The 19,513-nt window shown below is 50.1% G+C and overlaps 1 protein-coding gene across 1 annotated transcript in view; it reads left to right on the top strand.

The window, feature by feature from the left end:
* ADGRB1 (adhesion G protein-coupled receptor B1) overlaps positions 1 to 19,513 on the top strand; it is a 184,770-nt gene that overhangs the window by 22,310 nt on the left and 142,947 nt on the right. Inside the window, exon 2 of the mRNA XM_015418928.1 lies at positions 14,800 to 14,814. Coding sequence (XP_015274414.1) covers positions 14,800 to 14,814 — 15 coding nt within the window. The remainder of the gene's footprint in view (positions 1 to 14,799; positions 14,815 to 19,513) is intronic.

Genomic DNA, 19,513 nt, shown 5'->3' on the forward strand with positions numbered 1-19,513 from the left:
GGCTGAATGACCACACTTCTGGCAACATGGGGTGTGGCCTAATATGCTAATGAGCTGTGCTGTCAGGGGTGTGGCCTAATATGCTAATGAGATTCTGCTGTTGGGTGTGGCCTATTATCTAATGAGTTCCTGATATGCTTTTTCTACAAAAAAAAGCCCTGTGTATGCGTATGAGAGACTCGAAGTGTATTTTGAAGGCAAGGTTGCCAGCTCCAAGTTGGGAAATTCCTGGAGATTTGAAGGTGGGGCCTGGGGAAGGCGGAGTTTGGGGAGTGGAGGGACCTGCCGTGGGACCCGGCTCTGCTGAGGCTGACTACTCCTCAGGTGAGGAAGAGGCAGGGAGCAACCCAGACTCCTCTGGAGTCAGCGCAGAAGCGGAACACTTAACAGCACCTGAGGGAGAAGAGGAGACTGATCCAGAGCCTGGCCCAGCACTCCCAGGTGAAGACACCCTGAGGCCAGAATCCCCACTATCATGGGAGGTGGTGGTTCTGCTCTATTCTGCTCTGGTCAGGCCCCACCTGGAGTCCTGTGTCCAGTTTTGGGCACCACATTGTAGGAAGGATGTTGACAAACTCGAGCATGTCTAGAAGAGGGCAACCAGGATGGTGAGAGGGTTGGAATCGAAGTCTTACGAGGAAAGGCTGAAAGAGTTGGGTCTGTTTAGCCTGGGAAAGAGAAGGCTTAGAGGGGACATGACGGCAGTCTTCAAGTATTTGAAGGGCTGTCGTGTAGAAGATGGAGCAGATCTATTCTCTCTCGCTCCAGATTGCAAGACTAGATCAAATGGGTGGAAATTACAAGGGAGTCGTTACCGACTAAATATCAGGAGAAACTTCCTAACTGTAAGAGTGGTTGAGCAGTGGAACAGACTGCCTCAGGAGGTGGTGGATGCTCCTTTGCTGGACGTTTTCAAGCTGAGGCTGGACGGCCATCTTTCGGGTATGTTGTAGGTATGTAGTGCTATCTTTCGGCTGTGCTCCTGCAGAGTGCAGGGGGTTGGACTAGATGACCTGCAAGGCCCCTTCCAGCTCTAACATTCTATGATTCTAGTTCTCCTGAGTCCCCCAGATATGGGGCACGCCAGCGGATGAATGTGCAAGACCGAAGAAAGAGTGCCAGACTTCAGCTTGTGCAAAGGCAACATGAGGGGCTGTGAGTCTTGGCAGATTGACTCCCAGGGAAGGGAGGACCTGGTCATAAACACCCCCACGCACCTGCCTCAGCACAGAAGCAACGTGCATGCTTGGTCCTGATCCTGGCTGTTAGCCTCCGCTCCTTGCTCCTGCAACCTTTGGCTGATTTCCCGGCTTTCTGACCTTCGGCTCTGTTGCTCGACTTGATTTTGGACTGTGTATCCAGTTTCCAGTGCATGGTATCTATGGTGACCAGCTGACCCAGCACAGGACCTTAGCAGGGTATGATGCCATAGAGTCCACCCTCCAAAGAAGCCATTTCCTGCCCTCGTTCTCAGTCCCCCACTGAAAAAACAGGTGCATACTGTAACTTTACAGTTTTGGCAGAATGTTGGCTTTGGATTGGAGTAGGGTTGCCAGGTTCCCCCCTACCAAGTGGCAGTGCACAAGGGGGCTTATGGGTGGTGGGCCCCTTGCTGGTGATGTACTGGTGGTGCACTGATATCACTTCCTTGGCACGCCAGAAGTGACGTCATCATGATGCCGGTGGGGTGTTCCATGTCCCCAGTGACATGCTAATGTCACTTCCAGGTGCACAGGAAGTGACATCATCACGTTGGAATGCTGCTGACGTCCGCCCTAGTTTTGCTCCATTTCCCTCCTTGCTAGCCAGCTGAATGGTAGTGGGGAGTACCCACTGTGGCTGGGAGGGTGGTCTGCTACCCCCAGCAGCGGCCAGGCAATCTTAGGCTGCGGTCACACGGAACAGTAGCCACGCTAGAGAGATGGAAGATAGGTGGATTTTCCGGGCGCGATCTCACCGCCACATCTGGGAAGCGTAGAGCTCCCGTGGCTCAACCGAGGCTTCCCTCCGAAGATGCACGGCAAAAAACTAGTACCTCCGACGTACTAGTTTCTGGAAACCGCGGGGCAAGGGCGGGTGTCTGATCGCATTTCCGGTGGCATCCGGCGTCCGCCCATGTCCCCTCGCAAACAGGTCATTTTCCCCCCCAAGGCTCCACGGATGCGCACAAGCACCCAACAGAGCATGCACACACTTCAGTTTAAAAAAGTTTTAAAAACCCGTTTGCCGGATGCCCCACTATCTTTAATTACAGGAATGATCCATGGCATGTGTCCAGATAGGAGCACACTTAAATGCTAATTTATCATCCCACCAATTCACAGTCCTAGCAATATGGCAGCAATTCCTGTAAGTGACGCATCTTGAAAAAAGTGCTCAAAAGATTACATAATCTCCAATTAATGTTTACTTGCATACAAATGACACATATGATTGTGCCATTGATAACTTGGTAAAAAACCATGAAATCCTCCCCATCGGTATTAGAGCAATGTCCCATCTAGCTGAAAATCACTCTTGCATATTCCTCTTCTATCTTTGCTAGGATTTCCTCCATAAACAAATTTCCTGCAGGATCTGTAGTAGAGGATTTCTATTCAAGGCTAGGAGAAGGAAATCCGTTCTTTCTTGAAAGCTTTGCAGTCCACACACACAAGGACTGATGGCAGAGTTTAGGAAATAATCCAAACCATGGTCTGGAGTTTGCTTTCAATGAATTTACTGCAACAGGATTTTGCAAAAAGACAACTGACTACAGGCCACTAATACAACAAAGAGGCCTTCAGAGCACAAGCACTAACAAATAACGCTTCCCCCCCGCATTTTCCAGCCCGTGTGACTGGGGCCTTGGATCGGAGAGGCCTAGGTTCGAATCCACGCTTGTTTTCCAAGCTCACTCCGCAAGCTGCTTTCCCCTCGCTCTAACTTACCTCCTACAGGGATGTAATGATCCGAACTGGGAGAGCGCCACACGTCCTGCTCTTCTTTGGAGGGAGGATCGAATCATAATAATTAAACCCCCAACTCGGTAATCTGTGTACATCAGCTTTTTCAACCCATATCCAGTGCCGAAGGGCCACTCAGTTGAAAATGATAATTTAGCCATCGTAAAAAAATATTTTAATTAAAATCCCACACACTCGCCTCCCTCCCATCTCTCCCTCTCCCACTCGGCCCCTCCCTCACTTCCTCTGCCAAACGGAACGTCTAGTGCCATTGGGGGGGGGGTACGCGCTCATCCCACAATTAAATTATTGAATGATCTTCTGGCAAATTGAAGCTGCCTGCTGCGTCCCCCCCCCCATTGCCATCCCCCTCCTTCTTCCCTCCTTTTTAACACCCCCCGCCTGCTTTTCTCCCCTCTGGTGAGATAAGCCGGCCACTCTTCTTGAAAGCCATTTTAAATATTCATGTTTTAATTAACGGACTTTATTGCATGAACTCTGTGTTAGACAATAAAGCGTCTGCCGCAGGGGGGGGACGCATTTGGTGTTGGCTCTCAAAAGGGGGGCGGGGAGGAGGAAAGCTAATATGTTTCCTCTGTAAGTATTTGCGAGATGGATCAGAAATAAGTTTGCCAGGCCTTCCCCCCCCCCCCCCCCGGCCACCAGCGGTGCGGTGGGGGGTAGGGTTGCCAGCTCCAAGTTGGGAAACTCCTAGAGATTTAGAGGTGGTGTCTGGAGATGATGGGACCTGAGTGGGTTGCAATGCCGTAGAGTCCACCAGGGGTCATTCTGTAGAAAAAGAGGTGCAGGAGCTCATTTGCATAACTCATTTGCATATGCCACACCCCCTGACAAAGGGCAGGCATGCAAGCATGCCCGATTCCCTGCCTGATCTTCTCCAGGTGCCCCGCAGCTGCGGGGCACCTGGAGAGGACAGGGCAGGGAACCTAGAGAAGACAGGGCAGGGAACCTGGAGAAGACAGGGCAGGGGACCTGGAGAAGACAGGGCAGGGAACCTGGGGAAGACTGGGCAGGGAACCTGGAGGAAGTCCCCCCTCCCCCCGAGTTTCGCCGCAAAAGCAGAGAGGCTCAGGGGAAAGGAGGGTATGTCTTCCCACCTCCCCTTCCCTTCTTCAGCAGTGGGGGCGCCCCAGGCTCCTTACTGCCAGAGCGCAGCTCCGCGGTGCTCCGGCAGGAAATGACCCCTGGAGCCCCCCCTTCCCTTCTCCAGCAGTGGGGGTGCCCCGGACTCCTTACTACCAAAGCGCAGCTCCACGGTGCTCCGGCAGGAAATGACCCCTGGAGTCCACCCTCCAGAGCATGCATGCATGCATGCATCCATCCATCCAGGGGAACTGCTCTCTGTAGTCTGGAGATGAGCTGTAATTCTGGGAGATCCCGAGGTCTCACCAGGAGTCTGGCATCCTGAATTGAAAGAGGGGTAAGAGATGGGTTTTACTCAGCCTTAGACCCTTCCCGTCATTCCTCCTTGTGACGCCTCGGTTTCCCCAAGGAGCTTCATTGTTCAGTCTGAGTTTCATTGAATTAACTGTTTTGCATTTCTTGGTCTACAAAGCAGGGCAAAACTCTTTGCCCTTTGTCCTTGCAATACAACCACATGGTGAACGAGAATCTTCCCCGGGTGGAGGGTGGAGTTCTGCCAAAGTTAGAACTGTTCTCCAGAGGAACAGAGATCAGTTTCCTTGGAGAAAATGGCTGCTTTGGTCACAGAGAAACAGTCACAGAGAAACAGAAATCCCCCCCCCCCAGGTACTGCCTCCAAAACTGCAGGAACTTCTCAAGCCAGACGTGGTAACCCTAACTAGAGCTGAGTTGCCACAGTCTACTTAACGTTCACCTTTTTTTGTGGTTCAACAGGTATCTCTATTTTCTGGTGTGCTTTCAAAGGGGGGGGGATTTCAAAAGCTGTTTGGTTGGTGTAGACATTTCCATTTGGGATATGAACATGTGGCTTTTTTATTTTTGTACCAGTTTCACATATCTCATGCTGGATTTTCCCCTGCTATAATTCTTTCATTCTCACCCCCCCATCTATTAAATAAGCAAAGCAGAAATATTAACAATATCGCAGTGTGGAGGAGCATGTAGTAAGTGTGTGGTGTAGTGGTTTGAGTGTTGGACCTGGATGTGGGGAGCCCAGGTTTGAATCCCTACTCTGTCATGGAAGCTTGCTGGGTGACCTTAGGCCAGTCCCACACTCCCAGCCTAGCCTACCTCCCAGGGTTGTTGTTGGGAGGATAAAGTGGAGGAGAATTCTGTAAGCCCCCTTGGGACTCCATTGGGGAGAAAAATGGGATATAAATGAAGTAAGTAAATATATAAAAACAACACTTGGACCGATTTCCCACAGCCGCGGCTCTGCGCTCGCTCCTCTCTTTGCCCCGATAGTACGTGTCAATTTCCCACTCGAAGCCACGTGGCCGCATTTTGATCTGCGGCTTTGCCTGATTTTGCCTGCGGCTTTGTAATCCTCAAAAAACATGATCACAAAACTGCCGGGGAAATCGGGCGAAGCCATGGGTCAAAATGTGGCCGCACGGCTTTGAGTGGGAAATTGACACATACCATTGGGGCAAAGAGAGGAGTGAGCGCAGAGCAGCAGCTGCGGGAAACTGGTCTTTGTGTTATTAGTTAAAAACAAGAAGAAGATTATTTGGACAGCTAGACTGGAATGCAGCAGCCCCTTAGAAACCAACGTTTCTGGGATATGAGGTTTTGTGTACTGGCTTGCAGGCTCTGAATATCAGATGCCAGAAGTCAGGCAAGGCAGAGTCAGTGACTTAGTGTCTATCGTACGCATTGCATCCATGCCTAACCGTTTCTCTTGGCTGGTTTTATAGCCCCATGCCTGAGGGTCATGCTTGCAACCAGTTGCTCAGGGGCAATCCTGCTACTCTTCTTTGTCATCAGCAAGCAGCTGAAGTCAGTCCATGAGGTGTGCACTTTGCCACCTTTTCTGTCGCTTTGTTCTCAGCCCCTGTCTGCAGAGCTCTAAGGGTGTGGATGATACTGGTGGGCAGGGAGCGCCAACTGAGGTTCACCAGCTGAATCAAGGCTGGAGGGTGTTGGTGGCTCTGCACCAGCTGTTGGCTGTGAATCATGGCAAGCCTACAGGTCATTTTCCTAATGGTCAGCTTCTGTTAACTCAAGGCTGGCTACACAGAGCTCCTCTTCTCCCGAGGAGTTCTCTTCTCCTGAGGAGTCCTCGCTATCGCCGCGTGCTGGCTGATTCATGACATTTTGAGAATCAAAGCTTTGACTCTTGAAAGATTATACCCCCAAAATATTGTTGGTCTCTAAGGTGCTAGTGCACTCAAATCTAGCTGTTCAAATATAGACCAACAGAACAACTACTCTCTGAAATTATTTGAACAGTATGCAAAAAAAACAACAAAACACCATAAGATCACCACCTTCAGACATCTGTGATATAATACCAAGATTAACATGAACACTGCTTGCATCAGTGGTGTGAACATGGTGGAGAAGAAACAAAAAGTGAAACAGTGAAAATGAGGCAGACCAAACCCCCAAATAGTGACAACCAAGGAATCAGAGACCCACAAAAATGGCTGCCTCAGTTTGTCCTTGTGTCCGGAGGCTTCCTCAAAAACTGGTCTCCTTTTGTCCTAGACACTATTCAGCTGCTGGGCTTCCCCCCCTCGGCTCTGTCTGAGCTCTTATTAGTATTCTCATCTTGAATGAACAGCAGAGGAACCCTTGATATTTCTGTGTGTTTTCCTTAGCTGGTTGCCCAAAGGTTCTCCTTCACTGAACATGGGATTTTCAGCACAAAAATCAAAACTATTGGAAATATGGCCCAGCTCTGTGCTTAAAACCTTTGTAGGATGGAATGGCTAAAACATGGATCCCAAAATTGTGTGCTGGGATATGCTAGCCCACCACTGAAGTGAGTTTTGAAATTAAACCAATGTGTAGGATGGATACGCCCAATGCTCTGTTTCCATTTGTCACGACTCAGGTGGGGTGTCACCTGATGCTGCCACCACTCTGGTTTTAGGATCCCTTGAGAAGGCCCAGAGCACCCTCCCAAGACCTTCAGACCTCCCTTATTTGGCCGAATAATAGGTGTGAAGACCAGGCAGAGTAAACAACAAAAGGTCTGTTTTACAGGAGGTCAGCCCAATATGTGAAACAGACAAGGTGCAAGAACAATAACAATAAGTGGGTGAAAGTAAAAGAAACCAAATGCCCTAATGCGACTAGACTCGCAGTCCCTAGTCCACTGACTCAGTTAGGCCTCAGTCTGCTCACCCTTTCTCTCAGGGCGAGGATCTCTTCCCTGCGGCAGCCTTCCTTCTGGCTCTGCTCTCTTGGAAGAAAGAACAACTCTTCTTCTCTACCAGCTCTCTGTGATTGGCTAAAATTGGCGCCAAAACCTCTCAGGGGCTTCTGGGAGTTGTAGGCCTGGCCTCCTCTCACTGCTACTCAGGCTCCCTGGGCCTGCTAGGCTTTTGCTTGCACAGCCCAGATCATGACACCATTGGGACAGAAGTGCCCCATGCAAGCATTTATCTCTTTCCTTTGGCATATATAGTGACAATAATAATAATAATAATAATAACTTTCGATTTATTGATCGCTCAATCCTGAAGGGCTGCTGGGTCTGAGCGATTTACAGTTACACAGGTTTTCACAAGGGACTAACAATGATAGGGGTAAGGGAGGACAACATATAATTCTTTAAATCGCACACGTTTGCAGCCGCCGGGGATTTTGTTCAGCTGTAGGCTTCAGTCGTGTTCCGGGTGGCATTCATTTTGGCTTGGCTTGATGACGTTAGCTCTTCCTGGGCTGGCTTTGAGTCGTAGCGCCGCACTGCCACCGCCTGGCCGGATTGGCCCATTACAGGCTTCTTGATGCTGAAGAGGTCTTTTTTCCAGGCTTCCGAGCTTCTGAGCTGGACATTCCATTCGCCGGCTAACACCTCCCCTATGGGGGTTTAGTGTGCCCACCCTCTCTAAGGAGTGGTACCCATTTTATCTACTCGCCGAAGCTTTCGAACCGCTGGGTGGACGGCGAGCTGGGGACTTAAAATGACTTTTTAAAGGAGTCATTTCCCCCCTCCCCTTCCTTCTCGCTGTTTTTGCCTGAGAGATGGAGGCGAATCTGTGTGTGAGAGAGAGGGCTTTCTCCATTTAGCTCCTCTCTTTGTACTGTACAAGGTAGCATACTACTACTAAAGCTGTGCCCTTCTTTTTCCACCTGTGGCTTGAAGCACGAACAGGGGCTATGTGCCTGTGAACTGTCTCATGCACCCCTCACCCTGGCCAGCTAAAAGTCTGTAACCAAGTCAGGAGTTTCTGGTCTGTGCATGGAATAAGCAGTCAGGTGCATAGGTAAAATTTTGAGAGCAGGGTGGATATGATATTCAATGCATAGTTTGCGAGGGCTGCAATAGGTCCTCCCCTATTCTACCACTCCGCTGAGCAAAGTTTATCTATCTATTTATTATAATATTTATATCCCCAGCATTCCTTCTGGCTCAAGTGTGAAGGCTTCCTCCCAGTCTAAGAAGACTTCCTCCAACTTAAGTCACAGAAGTCTTCTGAGATAGGAGGGAGTCTACTTGGAGGATGGTTTGACCCAGTCCACTGGCTCTGTAGTTTGTTTCTAAACCACTTTATGGACTCCCCATTAAGAATGTAAGAACATACGAGAAACCAATGTTGGATCAGGCCAGTGGCCCATCCAGTCCAACACTCTGTCACACAGTGTCCAAAAATACCAGGTGCCATTCAGGAGGTCCAGCAGTGGGGCCAGGACACCAGCAGCCCTCCCACTGTTGCCCCCCGCAAGCTCCAAGAGCATCCATTGCCCCAGACCAAGAGCCCGTATCTATACCTTGTGGCTAATAGCCACTGATGGACCTCTGCTCCGTATGTTTATCCAATTCCCTCTTGAAGCCATCCATGCTTGTAGCCGCCACCATCTCCTGTGGCAGTGAATTTCATGTGTGAATCACTCTTGGGGTGAAGAAGGACTCCCTTTTAGCTGGAAAATGGAAGATGGCATAAAATACATTTGCAAATATCTTCTTACAAGAACTTTGGTGGAAGAGTAGACTACGAGGATAATAATTTCATTTGCTTTGTCCAGTCTAGAATCATCTTCTTTGCCTGCCACCACTCCGAATGGTGGCAGGAAAAAAGGAAGAAGAAAAAAAAAATGCTCCTGGTCCCTGAGGTGGTACATCACTCATGGGCACAACCCGGAAGAAACAATGGGTTGCCGTAAGAATTGCCGAAATTCTACCATACATGTGCCAAAAACTCTACGATTGGTGACAACGGGTAGCTCTAGGAATTGCCAGAAATTCTACCATAGAGTTTCCGTCAATTCCTAGAGTTACCCGTTGTCACTTCCAGGTTGAATCTAGAATTGGAATAATGACAATCCAAGTCCAGTCCTATGTGTTTTTTCCTGAAGATTGTCCCCATTGATCCAGTGAGGTTTAATTCCTGGTATGTCAGCAGAGAATCACAGCCCTGAATTGCTAATCTGGGACTGATAGCGGACTTACATATGTACTGTAGGAGAAGATAGAAATCGCTGCATCTGAGGAAGCGGATCTTTCTTGCAGGAACCGAGATTGCGTTTGGCTTTGAGATGCAAATGCGTAGCGTGACCTTTCCTTCAGCAAGTGTAGGTGAAGACCTCCATCTGTCTCTTCACTAGAAAGCAGAGCTGTCGCTCAGAAAGAACATGCATTCCTGTGGGGGGGGGGAAAGGTGGAACGGTGGCTTCTCTAGTACCTGTCCCTTCGCGTGAGAAGAGCCCGTGAATTCTTTTTGTTTGTATTACGGATAGATCGCGTTAATTGCCGACCTCTTTCGATCCAATAATTAAATGTTAATGGGGAGACGATGGAGAGGAGCAGGGCTGAGAAACGGCCCTTGGAGTCGAACTTCGGACCAAAAGTGAGGGATGGTTCTCATTCCCTCCCTCCTTTTACACCACAAATTCTCTGTGTCACCGTAAGAGACCAAAGAGGCACTCATGTCGATACAGCGAAATAGTTGAGGCTAAATTAGATGTCTGGCAAAGTACTCCGTACAGTTGGGCTCTGGTGAAATAGGGGGTTGTCCTTTCAGCCGCTCACCTGTGAGTTTGTGCTTCTAGGTAAAGGTAAAGGTTCCCTTGCTTGAAAGCCAGTCAAATCCGACTCTAGGATTGCGGTGCTCATCTCCGTTACAAAGCCGAAGAGCCAGCGCTGTTCGAAGACGTTTCCGTGGTCATGTGGCCGGCATGACTAAACACCAAGGCGCACGGAACGCTGTTCCCTTCCCACCGAAGTGGTTCCTATTTATCTACTTGCAATTTCTTGCTTTCAAACTGCTAGGTTGGCAGGAGCTGGAACTAGAGACGGGAGCTCACTCCGTCATGTGGCACACTTGGTTCTCGAACTGCTGAACTACTGACCTTCCACAGCCTGCAGTTCAGCATCTTAACCACTTGAGCTTGAGCCACCGCAGCTTCTAGTGCTGTGGAATTTTTTATATATATATTTTGGGCAAACTGGAAGGGTGGGTTGGAGCTAGTCTGGTGTAGTGCTTAAGAGTCACAAACTCTAATCGGGAGTTTGATTCCCCGCTTGTCCATATGCAGCCAGCTGGGTGAAGAAGAAGAAGAGATTGGATCTATACCCCGCCCTTCACTACCCAAAGGAGTCTCAGAGCAGCTGACAAACTCCTTTCCCTTCCCCTCCCCACAACAGACGCCCAGTGAGGTAGGCGGGGCTGAGAGAGCTCTGACAGAAACTTCTCCTGAGAGAACAGCTCTGAGAGAACTTGTGACTGACCCAAGGTCAGCTGCATGTGGGGGAGTGGGGAATCAAACCCAGTTCTCCCAGATCAGAGTCTGCGCACTTAACAACTACACCAAACTGGAAGAAATTTGATTTGTACCCCGCCCTTCACCACCCAAAGGAGTCTCAGAGCGGCTCACAGACTCCTTTCCCTTCACCTCCCCACAACAGACACCCTGTGAGGTAGGCGGGGCTGAGAGAGCTCTGACAGAAACTGCTCTTTTTCAAGAACAGCTCTTATCAGCACGACGGCTTGCCCAAGGTCATCCAGCCAGGTGCAAGTGGAGGAGCTGTTTTAATGTTGAAGTATTTTGGGGCTTCGGGGACCCTATTTGGGTGGCAAGGTGGACTAGAGATATTTTAAATAAATACATACATCTGGGGCTTTGCACTGTGCGGATGGGAAGCTCGCCCTTCTGATGCCTCCAGCAAGTCTGAGCATTCAACATTTCTCTGAGCTTCTCTTCGGCTCCAAAAATGGCAGCGTTCCCTTTGCAGGGATATATATTTAGAACCCCGGTCGCTCAGCCAGCGTGAGAAGCCTGATGCTCTCAACACTGCAGGATGTTCGGAAATCAGGAGAGAAGCATACGGGGCGGATGCCCAGGGAGTCGCTGCCTCTGCTGATGTGGGCCCATCTCTATGAGCTGCTTTTGGCTTTCGATTAGGGACTTGCTTGTTTGCCGCGACGATGATTGCGGTTTTATGGTTATTTAATGCAGCGATTGTTCAGCGGCTTTGTTTTGGAAGGCTTGTTGTCGGGCCCAGCCTGGGGCGTTCTGCCTTCTACCAAGAGCCTGCAATGATCCTGAGGATCCTGATAGGGGGATGACTCTTGGTTTGAACAGAGCAGTGTGTAGATGAGGGTTCCCAACCTCCAGGTGGGGGGCTGAAGGCCTCCCCGAATTGCATTTGATTTCCAGGTGATAGCGAACACTTCCCCTGGGGGCAAATGACTGCTGGGAAAGGAGGACTCTATGGTGTTATATCCTTTTCCTTTTTTTTTTGGCCCCCCTGTAGGGGAATTTTTTAAAATTGCATTTTCTATAAACTACAAAGAAACAAGGAAAGGTAACTACAGCTGAGGTCACACGGAACATTAGCCACGCTACAGAGACGGAAGATAGGTGGGTTTTCCGGGCGCGATCACACCACCACATCTGGGAAGCGTAGAGCTCCCGTGGCTCACCCGAGGCTTCCCACCGAAGATGCGGGGTAAAAAATTAGTATCTCCGAGGTACTAGTTTCCAGAAACCGCGGGGCAAGGGCGGGTGCCTGATCGCGTTTCTGGTGGAATCCCGTGGCATCCGGCGGCCGCCCATGTCCCGTCGTAAACAGGTTTCCCCCCCCCCAAGTCTCCACAGGATGCGCACAAGTGCCCAGTGGCGCATGCGCACAAAAAGGCCCCCTCCCACTGCAGCCAGGCTTGCCGCCTCTGGGGGGTCGCTATGGCCACTGTCGCGCAGGCGGTTAGAGCAGCTGTGACGAGGGGGCCCACCTCCCCCTCTATTGGCAATGCCTTGGAGCTCTGTTGGGGTCCGGAAGCGTCTGTCACCCTCTCCGGTAAGCCCACCACCCGCCTTCGGATGTGCAGATACGATTGCTCAGTCATGCATATGCACAAACTTCAGTTCTTTTAAAAAATCCATCCCGTTTGCCACAGAAGCAGCGCCTAGCGATTGCTGGTGTTGATCGCGCCGCACCGCTTCTTTGCCGCGCTGCAGGATGGTTGTGTGATCGGCACCTCCCCCCTAAACACGGGACCTCGACAGGACGTCTGATCGCGCAACCGCACGTTACTTTGCTCCGGGGCAAACAGCCACGCTCCCCCCCCCCCGCATTTTCCTGCCCGTGTGACCAGGGCCTACAAACTACCGGTGAAAGTAAAGAAAAACCACTAAAAACCCAAGAAATGGTGGTCATTCACAATGCTTACAAATTTAGCTTCTAGTTAAATGAGATTATACTTTGCTACGTTAAGTGAGTGCACAATTCTTAATGCTTGTACTAGAATCTCCAACAAAACTTTTTTTTTGTAAACATTTTATTTTTAGGATATATTTAACAAAAGTCAACATTTGTATAACAATTCTTATCCCTCTATATCCTACCCTCCTCCCTTCCCCCCCCCTATTCATGGCTTCCCACAGTGCTACAACCTCCTGCATAATTCTTAAGTTACTCTCCTCTTTATCTATACATAGTCCACAGATAACTTATTTTTCACTAATGTCTTAGTACACCTCTTTTCTATATTTATCTTACTAACTTTCCACACTCAATAGTTATCAAAGCAAAATAAATTGTCTCTCACATCCCAATTTTTCCCCAAATATTCTTTTAAGTCTTTCCAGTCTTCAAAAAAGTCTTCTGCTGCCATATTATTCAATGTTCTTGTCATCTTATCCATTTCAACCATAAAAAGTAGCTTCTTAATCCATTCTCCAATTCCAGAAACTTCATCCTGCTTCCAACTTTGTGCATAGGTCATTCTGGCAGAATCTCCAAAAATCTGACTATATAAAGAGCTCTATGAAGAAATGATTTAAATTCATTTAAAACAGAGTCTAGAGTCATGCTCTGCCATCCTCTGTGACCCTGCGAGAGATCCTGGGACGCATCCGCTTATCTGATAGCCCCTCCGGGTATTGCTTCCTCCGAGTTGGGTTGCCAGCCTCCAGGTGGGGCCTGGAGATCTCCCGCTTTTACAACTGATCGCCAATTGACAGAGATCAGCTCCCCTGGAGAAAATGGCTGCTCTGAAGGGTGGACCCTGTGGCACTGGACCATGCTGTGGCCCCTCCCATCCCCTCCCCAAACCCCGCCCCCTCCTGGATCCACCACCAAAGTCTCCAGGTATTTTCCAACTCAGATCTGGCAACCCTAACCTGGAGTGATTTCTTGGGATGCTTGCGCAGTTGGACTGATCTGTTTCTGTAATTCTAAAGACCCCGATCTCATCTTGCTGAATCCCTTGCTTTGCATGTGAAAAAGGGGGGAAAAAACCTGATCTGTGTGCATTGTGCTAGAAATAATAGGCAATGGCTTCTAAGGGAAGAAGAGGAGGAGGAGGAGAAGGAGGAGGAGATTGGATTCATACCCCGCCCTTCACTCGGAGTCTCAGAGCGACTTACAAACTCCTTTCCCTTCCCCTCCCCACAACTGACACCCTGGGAGGTACGTGGGGCTGAGAGAGCTCTTGACAGAAACTGCTCTTTTTCTTTTTTTCTTTTTCTTTTAAAGTACCCAAAGGATCCATTTATCCCAGGGGGACTGATCTATAGTCTAGAGATGAACGGTAATTCCAGGGGATCCCCAGGTCCCACCTGGAGGCTGGCATCCCTAGGACCCAGTTTCCACTGAAGAATGAAAACTGAAGACAAAACGGGCAGGAGAGGGGGGGGGAACACAGATGTAGCAAATAAAAAAAGAATGACATGTATTTAGCATCAGACCCCAAGTTGCCATTGTTTAGGAGGAAATTGGCCCAGAGGAGAACTTTAAAAAAAAACAGACCGAGGCTTGTGATGCTGGAGCAGCTTGGGTCCTGTGCCACAGCATCACCGTTGTCAGAAAGTGTAAAGGTTTGCCAAGGCAACACGCGCGCCCAGAGCCCGTGCAGCTAGGCCCCTGGCAAACCGCAGAAGTGACCGACTGGATTTCGCGTTCCTCGTGTGATAAGGTTAGAAGAGGTCCCTGGTTAGCTTTCTCCCTCCTTCCCGGCCTCTGCCTCCACCCCGGGCACCTGCTCTCTCCTTGGCACGCCAGCGTCCAATATTTTTAGACCCAAACAATGAGGAGAAAACAAAAGAGAGCTGTAACCCAGGGTGCCGTCCGAACCATCTGTCAGCTCGCAGCCCGGTGGGAAAGAACTTGACCTTTCCCTGCCCTCGACCTCCTTCTCTGCACTTGAACGTTTGACTTTCTTTGGAGCAGATGATGCACTGTCTCCCGGAGACAACTGGGACGCTGGACCTTTGGTGCTCTCGACGCAGCCTTTTCAAGCTGACTGTCGAAAGAGTTGGCCTTGGTTTCCTTCAGGGTAATTCCCAGCTTTCTGTTCCATCTGTGAGCCCTGCTGCTTGGCTTTTTGACCTGAGCACAAGCGGAACTTGAGGGAAGTGCAAAGTTAGATGTATTCCCCATGTTTGTGGGGTTGGCATCCTCTGGGTGGGACCTGGGAATATCCTGGAATGGCCTCCAAATGACAGAGGTCAGCTCTCCTGGAGCTGTGATTATTTTTTTTAAATGGTGGCAGTATCAGCAACGATGTTGTCTGGAGGTCAGTTGTAATTCCTTACGATATCCAGACTCCACCTGGATGTTGGCAATCCTACCCCCACTGATAATTTCCAATATTACTTGTTGTCATGGCTTAGGTGGGGTGTCACCTGCTGCTGCCACCACTCTGGATTTAGGTTCCCTTGAGAAGGCCCAGATTACCCTCCCAAGACCTTCTGACCTCCCTTTTGGCGAATAACAGGCGTGAGGACCAGGCAGAGTGAAACAAGGAAAAGGTTTATTTTATAGGAGGTCAAACAAGGTGCAGAATAATAACAGTAAGTGGGTGAAATGAAAAAAAAATCAAATGCCCTGAAGCATCTAAATCTATACTGCCCCTAGCTCACTATTCCAAGTGACACTAGACTACTCACCCTTCCCTCAGGATGAGGGTTTCTTCCTGCAGCAGCCTTCCTTCTGGCTCTGCCCTCTGGAAGAAAGAACAGCTTCTGCTCTAGCACCAGCCCTTTTGTTCCCCGGCCCTCTTCCTCCCTATTGGTCAATTTTGGCTCCAAAACCTCTCAGGGGCTTCTGGGAATTGTAGGCCCAGCCTCACCTACTGCTAGCCAGGCTCCCTGGGCCTAGTAGGCCTCTGGTAGCACAGCCCAGATCATGACACTTGTACATTTTTTAAAAAAATCTGTTTGCGGTTCCATTCGTCTCGTTCCTTGTGAGAAACATAGGGTCACCACATCTTAGGTTGCTTCCAGTCGGGGGGCTCCAGCCTGGTTTTCCTGGATCTTCTTGTCAGCTTGGAGGTTTTAGCCAAATGGCAGAGCATTCCCCATGCGACATGCCCAGCACAATGACATCACCTCCGGGTGACATCATTGCGCCAGGCACATTGGGCGCAATGGGGCTCTTTGGGGGGCGGGGCTTCCCCATCGGCCAGCTGGCTGCTGGTGGATTGAGGGCCCCAGAAGTGGGGGAAACCCCAGAACCTCAGGCCAGAACCAACAGGTTGAAATGAAATCAGAAGAGTTTTCGGCTAAACATTAGGACTTCCTGACAGTCCGAGCTGTTCCTCGGTGGAACAGGCTTCCTTGGGAGGTGGTGGGCTCTCCTCCTTTGGAGGTTTTCAAGCAAAGGCGAGATGGCCCCCTTACAGCAATGTGGATTGTGTGAACTGAGGCAGACTACGAGAAGGGAGGGCAGGACAGGTTGCCTCAGTGCTTAGTTCTCGTGGCCCTTTCTTACAAACCCAGGGAAATGCTGATCACCACTTTGGGGTCAGTAAGCAATTTGTCTCCAGGCCAGTTTGGCCAGGGATCCTGGAGGGTTTTTTTGTCATCTTCTGGGTGTGGAACAGGGGTCAGTGGTTGTGTGTGGGGGGTATTTGTGAATTCCCTGCATTGTGCAGGGGGTTGGACTGGATGACCTCAAAGGTCCCTTCCAACTCTGTGATTCTAACCCGAGAGAGACAGGAGCCTCTTGTTGACGCTGTGCACAGATGATCCCAGCTGTGTTTCAAGGCAGGCCAGTGCACATTGATATTGGGGTTCCCACAGAAGCAGGCTGGTAGCCAGGATTTTTAAATTCAGGGGGTCTTAAAATATGTCAGAGGACCCCCCGCACAAACTCCTGCACCTCCCAAAGGTGGGCCTGGACTGGATGGGAAGTCAGGGGCCCAGGCTCCGAGTTGCCCCACTGGAGCTACGGGCCTGCACAAAAGTCTGGCACCGCCTGCCCTGTTGCCTTCGGCACGAGTCTCCACCACTCCTGCTTTATGGGCTGCGCTGCCCACTGAGTTAAGCTGTCGCTCAGGGGGCCTGTCCTGAAGGAAGAGTTGCAGATCAGCAGGCTGTTCTTTTCCCTTTTGATCCCTGCTGCCTTTGGCTGGTTTGGGGTGTGCTAAGGAAATGAGTGATGGACTTAATCTCGGAGCCCCTGCAGGCCCCGGGGCTAGCGTCTGCCTCCGACTGGTTGATCACTCTGATTTCTCAACTGTCAGGGAGTGCTAACATCCCACTACTGCTGATCCGGAGACAGCAGCTGTAGGTGACAGGAAAGAATGAGCGGAGACAGCAGATGTGGTCGGTTAACGAATGTCAGAGCTGGAGTTATGTACAGGACTTCAGGAAGGTGCAGAACAGAACTCTGGAAGTTAGTGGAGGAACCGACAACGGACGAACGTCTGAAGTGCTTATGAAGTCAAAAGCCTGCAAGGGTGGTCCCTCGGAAGTCGCTTGCCCAGGGACTTTTTAAAAAGCTGGGCGTATGGTCTCCACCAGGGGTCATTTCCCGCAGGAGTGCACAGGAGCGGAGCTCCGGCAGTAAAGAGCCCAGGGGGCGGGCACATGATACAACCCCCACCCCCCTGCTTCCAGCAGCCCTCAGTCAGAGCAAGAATCAGCCAGGAAAGTTGCAGAGCTCCGCCCGGCCCCCTGGTCCAAAACAGTCCAGTGGCACCTTTAAGACCAAGTTTTATTCAGGTACAAGCTCTCCCTCCTCTGTGAGGACAGATCTGCACGTTCCCTCCCCCCAATAGCTAGCAATCCAAAACAGTCCAGTGGAGCCTGTGTTGCCTTCTGACACACTTCCGGTGATGTCAGGGGGTGTGGCATATGCAAATAGGTTATGCTAATGAGTTATGCTACAAAATGACCCCTGGACCCGGGAACCCACTTTTAAATTCTGGCTGCCTGTGGCTTCCTCCCTGGAAGTGGTAGCTTCAGAAGGGATGCAACAAGCCCCACCCCCTGCTCCCAGCAGCCCTCAGTCAGAGCAAGAAGCAGCCAGGAAAGTTGCAGAGCTCCGCCCGATCCCTGGTCCAAAACAGTCCAGTGGCACTTTTAAGACCAAGTTTTATTCAGGTACAAGCTCTCCCTCCTCTGCGAGGACAGATCTGCACGTGTCCCCCCCCCCCCAATAGCTAGCAATCCAAAACAGTCCAGTGGAGCCTGAGTGGTGGGTGTTGCCTTCTGACACACTTCCGGTGATGTCAGGGGGTGTGGCACATGCAAATAAGTTATACTAATGAGTTATGATAATGAGCTCCTGCACCTCTTTTTCTGCGAAATGACCCCTGGTCTCCACAGACCTGGATGAGCTAGGCTAGCTCAATTTCATCAGATCTCAGAAGCAAAGCAGAGTCGGCCCTGGTTACTACTTGGACGGGAAAGCATCAAGGAAGTCCAGGGTTGTGAAGCAGAGGCAGGCAACAGCAAACCATTTCTGAATGTCTCTTGCCTTGAAAACCCTACAGGGTTCCCATAAGTCAGTTGGGACTTGAGCTGGTAATTCTAGAGGGATCTGTGTCATCATCAGGTTTAGCTGAGCCTTATTTTTTTTGGGGGGGGGAATGTGTTCAGGACCAGGCCAAATGAACCTTCCACACTCCCACAAGGCCCTCTTGCCATTAGCTCAAGTGGTTAAGATGCTGAACTGCAGACCGGAAGGTCGGTAGTTCAGCAGTTCAAGACCCGAGTGCCGCGTGACGAAGTGAGCTCCCGTCTCTGGCCCCAGCTCCTGCCAACCTAGCAGTTCGAAAGCAAGAAATTTCAAGTAGATAAATAGGTACCACTTTGGTGGGAAGGTAACAGCATTCCGTGTGCCTAGGCATCTAGTCATGCTGGCCACATAACCACGGATATGTCTTCGGACAGCGCTGGCTCTCCGGCTTGGAAATGGATTCGACTGGCTCTCGACCAAAGGAAACCTTTACCTTTACTATTAATTAAATGGGCTTCCAATGATGCTGTTGCCATGGCTTCAGCTACAAATCACCCACATTTTCTGTTGGTAGCGATTTTTTTTTTGCTATCCTCAACAGACCTGTGGCTTTAGGGAGGAGGAGGGTGAGGGGGGGTAACATAATCCCCTCCCTCTAATTTTATTCATGCCAAAGTACTGTTTGTTTGTTTGTTTTACCCACAACTGTAACTTTCAGTGTTGGGCAAGCTCAATGAAGGTAGAAATCCCGTAGAACAGAAAAGGGGCGGTTGTGTGTTTCGGAGGAAGTCAGTTTAATTTTCCGAATCAATATAGATAATGAAAGAGGGGGCTTATGAAGAAAGCTGGAAGCAAAATAATTCATGATGCTACATGGAGGGAAGTAATTCTGGGGGGGGGGGACTCGCTGAACATTGAAGCTCAGGGCAGAAACCTTTTTTGAGATCAGCAATAGCGGGCATTGTGCACGGTTAAGTAGAACCCTTTGTTAGGGCATCCTCTTTTATGTTTGCAAGGATACTGCTATTTTAGCAGGAGATAATTGAGATCATGAGATCAACTGGCTTCTTCTTTGAGGAGGGGAGACATTTCTTTATGAGTTCTTGGGCACAGAGAGTTCGATTCTGCAAGATTTTTTTGCTGGTGGAAAGGGGAAAGAAGGATCCATTTGGGACCCAAAAAAGGCACACCAAGGGATTGTTGAAACCACGCCGGGAAAAAAGCCACACAAACAGGGGTCATTTCCTGCAGGAGCGGAGCTCCAGCA

Source organism: Gekko japonicus, unplaced genomic scaffold, assembly GCF_001447785.1.
Source record: "Gekko japonicus isolate JY-2015 unplaced genomic scaffold, Gekko_japonicus_V1.1 scaffold2299, whole genome shotgun sequence".
Taxonomy (NCBI): Eukaryota; Metazoa; Chordata; class Lepidosauria; order Squamata; family Gekkonidae; genus Gekko; species Gekko japonicus.